Source organism: Mus caroli, chromosome 11 (genome assembly GCF_900094665.2).
Source record: "Mus caroli chromosome 11, CAROLI_EIJ_v1.1, whole genome shotgun sequence".
Taxonomy (NCBI): domain Eukaryota; kingdom Metazoa; phylum Chordata; class Mammalia; order Rodentia; family Muridae; genus Mus; species Mus caroli.
The window spans coordinates 70,667,513-70,676,522 of record NC_034580.1 but is presented as its reverse complement, the minus strand read 5'-3'; the positions used below and the strand labels follow the sequence as shown (position 1 = coordinate 70,676,522).

At 45.5% G+C, this 9,010-nt stretch overlaps 1 protein-coding gene across 1 annotated transcript in view; it reads right to left on the bottom strand.

Moving 5' to 3' along the window:
- Ywhae (tyrosine 3-monooxygenase/tryptophan 5-monooxygenase activation protein epsilon) overlaps positions 1-8,575 on the bottom strand; it is a 35,273-nt gene extending 26,698 nt beyond the window's left edge. Inside the window, exon 1 of the mRNA XM_021176760.2 lies at positions 8,376-8,575. Coding sequence (XP_021032419.1) covers positions 8,376-8,439 — 64 coding nt within the window. The 5' untranslated portion in view covers positions 8,440-8,575. The remainder of the gene's footprint in view (positions 1-8,375) is intronic.
- Between the last annotated feature and the right edge of the window lie 435 nt (positions 8,576-9,010).

The window sequence follows — 9,010 nt, the reverse complement described above, 5'->3', positions numbered from 1 at the left end:
AACTCAGAAATCCGCCTGCCTCTGCCTCCCAAGTGCTGGAGTTAAAGGTGTGTGCCACCACGCCCGGCTAACAGTTGTCTTTTAAGACAGTTTGTGACAAGATCAGACTATGTAGCCCAGGCTGGCCTTCAATTCAGAATTCTCCTGCCTAAACATCACAAATGCTAGAATTACAGGTATAGTGCAACATAACTGGCTGAAAATGACTGTCTTTTTGTTTTGGGGTTCTTTCTGGTTTTGTTTCATTCTTGTGGTGGTGGTGATGATGGGTTTGTTTGTTTTTGAATCAGTCAGTCTCAGGCTGGCCTGCCTTTAACTTACTATGTAGTAGTGATTATCCTCCTGCCTGAGTGCTGGAATTACAAGTATGTGCTACCATGCCCATTTTATGTGGTGCAGGGCATCAGCTGGGCAAACACTACCAAGGTTTTGTTAGTAGAGTGGCATCTTATGTCACTACCAACTAGGAGAACCAACAGGGAACACACTACCCTGCCATTCTATTACCCTGCACAGAGCAGAGACCACTGTCAATAATTAGGGACAAGGTCTCTCTGTGTAATTCTGGCTGTCCTCCAATTCACTATGAAAACCAAGCTGATCTTAAACCCAAAAGTCTGCCTGTGTCTGCCTCCTGGGTGTTAGGCTGTAAAAACTGCACCACCACACACAGCTTCAGACTGACTCTACACATACTAAAAGTAAATCCAGTCAGATGTGGTGATCAGGAGAAAGATATCTGAGTTCAATGTCATTCTGGGCTCCAGGGGAAAAAAAAAAGGTTGTGGTAAAAGATATGAGCTCTAGAAACAACATGATAAAAGAGAACAAAGAGAAGTTACCTGACCACTACACTCTGATACATATGCCCATCTCCACAAAAATTAATGTAATTTTAAAAGGTTAAATTTCCCCTGGCGGTGGTGGCGCACGCCTTTAACTCCAGCACTTGGAAGGCAGAGGGAGGCAGATTTCTGAGTTCGAGACAGCCTGGTCTACAAAGTGAGTGCCAGGATAGCCAGGGCTACACAGAGATACCCTGTCTGGAAAAAAACCAAAAAAAAAAAAAAAAAGGTTAAATTTCAAGGTCATAAACCAGGAAACATATGTTGATGATTAAATGGCTGAGCCAGAGTATGTAGCCATATGTGAAGGTCTAGCATATGTGAAGGTTCAATCCTCAACACAGAGGAAGAGAGGAAGATGTGGAAGAGGAGGAAAAAAATAAGAAACATCATGGTAATTCTGTTTTCTACATAAAATCTGATGGTTTGTTAACTTAATTATATCCATGTTCATTTGTATTTTGCCTGCACGTATGTCTGTGTGTGAGGGTGTCAGAGCCTTGAAATTGGAGTTACAGATATGAGCTGCCATGTCGTTGCTGAGAATTGAACCCAAGTCTTCTAAAAGAGCAGCCAATGCTCTTAACTGCTAAACCAACTCTCCAGGCCCAAAATCTGGTATTTTTGACAGCATAGTACAAGAAAGTCGACAAATGTTTATGGGCAAAGTTCTAAACTTTGTACTGCTGCCACCTCTAACCAGCTCAAAGCAGACAAAATAAAACAGCATATTTGACTCCAATACCATAATAGAGCTAGGCATACCAGCTAGCTCTATTATCAGCAGCTACCATATCCCTGACTTTTCCCATTCCCACTTAAAGAGTGAGACAGCTTCCAGAGCTTCAATTACCCTTTAGTCGATCTTATTTTCTACCAAATGCAAAATCTGAAGAAAGCCAAAGTTCTCAGGACACAGACCTACAATATCTGTGGTGAGAGAACAAAGCTTAGGAAATTTTCTTTAAGTGAGGAAACTAACCTGGGTATGGTAGCATATGCATGGAAACAAGACCCATGTCTCAAAATAAAAATTAGGCCAGGCATAGTGGCAGATGACAGCAGAGACAGATGGAGCTGTGAACTGAAGGCCAGCCAGGGGTACACAGTAAGACCCTGTCTTAAAGAGAAACTAGCTGGGTATGGTAGAATATGTGTCATTTTCCACTGCTTGAGGCTAAGTGACAGAATAATTCAAGTTTGAAGCCACCCAGGACCACAAAGCAAGTTGCAGGCCAGCCAAGGATACAGAGACCCCCTGTCATCACCAGACATAAAAACAGACTGGGAAGTCAACTTAGTTCATCAAGTACCTAAGGTACAAATGTATGGACTTGAGTTCTATCTCCAAAACTTAAAACACACACACACAAAAACTGGTAATATCAAATGGCAAGTTCATGCCAACTTCTGGATTTCATGATAAATTTTGAGGACCCCTTTGTCATAACTTGCTTCTATTTAGTGAGCTTAAACAAGCCCCTGGAACTGTTCCAATGGGCCTTGTTTAGTGTTTAGTTACAGTATGAGCTCAGTCTATAAAGGTTATGTGGGCAACTCCACCCACCAAATTGGATATAACAGTACTTAACTGTAGCAAACTAGCCACATTGTGGTGCTGCTATTCACTACCCACTGATAGATTCTACTTTACAGTTATCTGGGCTATCTGAAATACTAATTACATGCCCACCAGTGCCCCTCCAAAAATGTTCCACATGTTATTTAAGGACATTTCTATAAATGAAAGGATTGGGGGGGGGGGAGTATTTTAGAAATACTGTTTTAATGTGTGACATTCGCCACAGTCCAGAGACACTGATATTATAAGATTTTAAATGATGAGCTGGGCATGGTGGTGCACACCTTTAATCCCAGCACTCAGAAGCCTGGGATTAAATCCGCGGATTTCTGAGTTCAAGGCCAGCCTGGTCTACAAAGTGAGTTCCAGGACAGCCAGGGTTACACAGAGAAAACCTGTCTTGAACCCCTCCCCCCCAAAAAAAACACGAAACAAGCATGCTATACACATACTCTATACCTCCTTAGTCAACTACATGTGTTTTTTGTGAGGGTTGAGGAGAACACACTGAATGCTGGGTCTATAGATCTGTACCAGCACCCTATCATGTACCCCAAAATAACTTTTCTAAGTGTTAAGGGGAGGTGACATTCTATTGGTCAATATTGTTATGAAAGGCCTGTAAGCCTGTACTGATTATGCTTTTACTTCCTCGGGCAGTGAATGAACACAGTCACTCACTCATCACTTAGTTAACATACTCAAGCCCTGTTTCTACTTTAAGGCAAAGACTGGTTTAATTGCAAAATTTACATCCTCCTGCCTCAAACTCCTACCAGAATTAGTCATGAGCCCTAGTGCCCTTCTACTAAGGTGAAGAGGTTGGCTCAGTGATTAAGAGCATTTGTTCTTGCAGAAGATCCAGGTTTGACTCCCAGCACACACACACATGGTCATGGCTCACAACTACCTATAAGTCCAGTTCCAGGGGATCCAACATCCTCTTCTGACTTCTGCAGGCATCAGACATTCATGCATGTGGTCCAAAGACATACTGGAAGGCAAAACCCTCATACAGAAAATAAAAGCAGTTCTTAATTTAAGAAAGTGAAAAGAGGACCTGAGAGCTCAGGTGAAGACAGACACCTGTGTCAGAAATGACCACCGGAGTTCACTCTCCAGGACCTACTTGGTGGAAAGTTTTCCATCGGTTGTCCTTTGACCTCCACACATGTGCCACAGCGCACAACACACACATGCACAGCCAGGCATAGTGACCCACACCTTTTGATTCCAGCACTCAGGATATAGAGGCAGGTGGAACTCTGTGAGCTGAGCTCAAGGCCAGCCTGGTCTACAGACCGAGTTCCAGGACAGTCAGAGCTACATAGTGAGACCATGTCAAATAAAAATTTAAACAACAACAAACACAGAAAAACACACACACATCATACAAATGAAATTTAAAATGAGCATCCTTAGAGAACATCCACAGTAGTAAAAATCACTTCAAGTAACAGTGATTACTCATAGTATCCCCAAATTGTGGAACACAAAAGAACAATGCTGTACAAAAATCTAATGCACAGTATCCCTTTATTTTGGGACAGTGTCATGTAACCTCAAATTCACTACACACAGATGCAGTTAACCTTAAATCCTAGATTCTTGTCCTTTTGAGCACTGGGATTACAGTATGCACCACCCACCTTGTAAAGAGCATCCCTTGCAAACAAAGGCAGGGGTAGAAGTGACTGTGAGCACATTTAATCCCAGCACTTGGGAGGCACAGAAAAAGAGGGCCTCCTGAGTTCCAGGCCAATATTCAGAGACCCTGTCTGTGAATGAATGAGTGAGTGAGTGAGTGAGTGAGTGAGTGAGTGAATATGTGTTCCCCGTCCTTCCCTAACTAGTACAGTATGTTTTAGTAATGAGATTTTTGGTGTTTTAAAACAGCTCTCAAGCCAATGACTCAGAACAGACGAATTTCTGGTATTTCAGTATTCAGAGTGACAACCCAAGTGGTGGGGAGAAGGGATCTCAACAACACGCCACACCCCATAGAGCCAATTCTTTTCTTTTCTAGCCTAGAACTCAGACATTTGCCTGTATCTGCTTCCTGAGTGCAGAGACTGAAGGTATGTGTCATCCCACCTGGCTAATTTGTCTTTTTCAGACAGGATTTCATAACTCAGGCTAACCTGGAACTTGAGATCCTCTTGCCTTGTCTTCTAAGTGTAGTTTAAAGTAGTGTGCCACCGGGCTGGTGAGATGGCTCAGTGGTTAAGAGCACCTGACTGCTCTTCTGAAGGTCTGGAGTTCAAATCCCAGCACCCACATGGTGGCTTACAACCATCCGTAACGAGATCTGACTCTCTCTTTTGGAATGTCTGAAGACAGCTACAGTGTACTTACATATAATAAATAAATAAATCTTAAAAAAAAAAAAAAAAGGTAGTGTGCCACCATTCTAGACCCCACTGAACTAATCCGAGCAGGATGAAGTTTAGGAAAGACAAAAGCAGAAACACCACACGAGTCAAATATTACATATGTTGACCACTCCGATCCCAGAAAATGGGGGGGAACCTCCTTTTTTGAACAGGCCAAACTCAGCTGCTTGGGAGGCTGTCACTAGAGGGTGGTAATTTCAAGGCCAGTTCAAGGCTACCCTAGGTAAATTAGTGAGACCTTGTCTCAAAATACAGCTGGATCTAGTTCCATGGTAGATCACTTGCCTAGGATGCACAAGGCCCTCAGTTCAATTCCTAGCTATGCCCCACTTCCTTAACTTTTCTATACTAATGTGTTTTAAATGTATGAAAACTTATAATTTATTTGACTATGGTAACCTGATTAATATAGCTATAAATATACAAAAACCTATTTCTTAAGACTACTGACTTGTTGAATTACCAAACTAAACTGGGCATATTGCCGCACTCCCCAGCACTCATGAGGCAGAAGGAGGGTTTCTGAGTTTGAGGCCAGGCTGGTCTACAGTGAATTCTGGTTGAGCCAGGGGCTCTTTAGAGACAACCTGTCTCTGAATGAATGAATGAATGAATGAATGAGCAGGAGAGAGAGAGGGGGAATACTGACAATTAAAATGAACAGTCCTAGCCTCAAGCTTTAAATTTTCCTATATAAACTCCTAAACAGTTCTTTAAACTGTCCTAAAACTGTTCTTTAAAACGGCTTCTCACCTCCTTTTCTAAGACCATTAAATAATCTATATAAATTGTTTTCTATTACCTATGGGGAAAGTAAGATAATTCAGGCACTAGGTTCTACCCAGCATGCAAAATACAAGAGAAACCTATGACAGCAGCAGGAAGCAGGCAATTAAAAGCCAACATTTACATAGTATCTAAAACTCAGGGTTGCAATGCATTCTTTCACTATCCTTGGCATTTTATTTACTAAGTGGTTACTAGTATAATCAGTGACTATAATCAATTTTTGTTACACTAATAAACCTAAATTACCAGTCAGTAGCGTGATCACTTTCTGTGACTGCCTTCTTCCTCTCCCTTTCTACTGATTTCCTTTCTTAGGCCAAATCACAGGAGTGCTTCCAGTTTCCTTCCCTCATTAAGTACAGTCACCACATGGCTTTTCTAGAACACTGTACTCAATAGCCAACAAGGCCAAGCTTTGCTCAAAAATTCTCATCATTCAAACCCCAAGTATGATTTTAAAATTGTCATTTATTTGGAAGCTACAATCATACTTGCAAATCCCTTTTTAAAACGACGTTTAGAAACAAATCAGAAAGCTTCCCCTCATACCTCATTTTTGGGTGGAGGGAGGGTTATATTTACATAAAGCCTAAGTCACCAGTCCTCAAATTAATTTCATGCTTTCTCCCAAGGACAGATTAAGGGGGGGACCTCTTCTGGGATCAAGAGGGGAAACCTCCAGTACAGCTGACTCTCCAGGGACAGACAAGCTCTCCGGGAGCTGCACTCCTATTTCCCCATCCCATCTCCTCCAGCTCCCAAAAGGAGCCCAACTCACTACAAACTGAAATCTGCAAGACAAAATGTAGTTCAGTCTTTCCTAAATTGGAGGTTTTGAGGCCTGCTGTTCTACTTTCCAAATGCTGGGACTATGACTTTGGCAAAGACTAAGGACTGGTTCAAAAGCTTCCACAGGAGAAACTGCCATTCAAGGAAAAGGGTCTGACCTAACATTTGAAAAGCAAATGTTTTAACTAACATGGAAAAAACATTAAGAACACTTAATTCCAATCTTATCTCATTGGACCCTACCACTCCCAAAACATTGAACTCACAGGACCTAGCCTGCCTTAGTATTCATGCCTTTAATCTCAGCACACAGGGAGGCAGAGACAGATGGATCTCTGAGTTCAGGACCAGTATGGTCTACATAGTGTTTCAGAACAGCCAGAGCTACACCTGCAATTAATTAAATCACAGGAACCATGTGTGTGACTTTTCATTTTCAAATACTAGTTTAATGGCCTATTGCCTAACTCAAATATCTAGTTACACTTCACAAACAGATATGTCAATGAAATTCTCAAAAAAAAAAAACTAGACTGCAATTAGCAGGAGCTACGGATGCAGCTAAGTTGAGAATCTAGCACGTACTAGGGTCTAGGCTCCATCACCTGGAGGTGGGGGTGTGTGTCAAATTAACAAAGAGTAACTATTGAAATGTGTGTGTATATACATATATATAAATAAAAATAAAAAATAAAACCATTCACTTAAAATGAATAAAACAGAGTTGTGGTGTAGCACAGTATTTGAGCACTTGTCTTGCCTGCATGCAATCCTGGGTTTGAGCCCCAATCATGTAACAATGAAATCATAAAACAGAAAAACTACAATCTTCTACATTCCTAATTCAAACTCAAGCCTCAACTGAGTGCTCAAAATAGGTAAAGCTCCCCAAGCCAAGCAAGAGCATGCATTCCACCCGAACTTGGGTTGTCAACCCAAAGTGCTACTAAACATTATTTGAATTAACTATTTCTCAGCAGGTCTTTCCATACTTCATAATGACGAGTGTGAATAGTACAGTCGTCAATTTTACAAACGGGTAAACTGAGGCACTGACCCTGCAAAGGGAAATTCGTACTAAGGAATCCTGACAAGCCTGGTCTCCTGTATTCTAGCCATCAGAACTCCGTGCCTATTTAGGATGGGGACAGAAGGGGGGGGGGGACAAAAAACCCGCAGGAACTTTAGGATATCCTGGGTAAGAACAAACGGGGCAGGAGTGAGGTTCTGCACCTCCCCGGAAGAAGGCGAGGCTAAAAAGCCCCCCAAACCCTCAACTCCAAGGTGTGTCGGCCTGAGGGAAGAAATCCAATCGCAGCATCTCAGCTCGCCTCCACCCAAGGAGGCTCTGCAGTGATTTCCAAACACTCCACCCTCACCAGAAGACTCCTCTCCACCGCCAGCCCCGAGAAGCCGTCCGTTCCAGAGGCTTCTCCTTTGTGAGGCTCCACGGCCGCCGCCCCACACTGGGCCTCAGGGGAAAAGCCACCGCCCCCACCCGCCATATTTCCCCGAAAGGCGCCTAGCGCTACAGCTCCTCGATGCCGCCCTCTCCCGAGCGACCGGTACCGTTCCTCACATCGCCCCACCCAAGTGTCCTCCTCCACACCCCGCCGGGGTTCCCGAGGGCTCCCGTGGGGATCGCACGCCGGGAGCCGGCACCCGCCATCTCCTCCCCCTCCCCCGCCCGGGGACTCGCCCTCCCCCTCCAGCCGCCATTTTACAACCAACTCCTCCACCCTCCGCCCCGGCCTGCTGGCGGGCGAGCGCCTGTAAGCTAAGGACACCGGAGGGGTCAAATCCCTAGGCCCGGGGACTCCCACCGCGCCGGGAGCCCGCAGGCCACGGCCTGCTTCCCGACCCAGGTCCCAAGCCCGGCTCCGAGACGGCTCCGCCATTTTGTCTCCGGTTCCCGGCCTCTGTGGGCGGCGGCGGAGGGTCCGAGACTTCCAGCCCCCCGACACCCCCCCGACTCACCGTCGTATCGCTCGGCCTGCTCTGCCAGCTTCGCCTGGTACACCAGATCCTCCCGATCATCCATTGCGGCAGCGGCTCCGGCAGGGTCTGCGCGACGGATGGAAGCGGATAGCGTCTCCGACTCTCTCAGCTTCTCGCTCCGCGTCCGAGCAGGAAAAATGGCGGCGCCTCAATCCGGGACTTCCGCCTGCGCACGCGGACAACTGCTCAGCTCTATGGCAACCGCTCCCTGGCAACTGGCGCGGGGGGAGGGGGGGTGGGTCCCGGAATTCGGCGCCAGAAAAGGCTGGAACCAGCGCGACAGACGCCCCTCCTCCGTCGGCACAGCGGGCGGCCCTGCGGCGAGGCGGGAACTGCGACTGCGACGGAGAACGGCCCCTGGAGCGGCTGGAGGCGAGGTCGGCCTAGACTGCGGGAGGGGAGTTAGCCAGGAGCCTGTGCGGGGCGACCGCGGGCTGGCCTGGTGGGGGACAGAGCGACAGGCTTGATGGGTTCTTGCCACGGCAGACCTTCCTCATTGAGATCAACCTGCCCTGTGCATTCTAGCACATTTTTCTCATCCAATTTAAAGAACTGACAAGAAGGGAAAGCTCGAGTTTTCACGCATCATCATCATCTCCCTTGCTTCCATACTT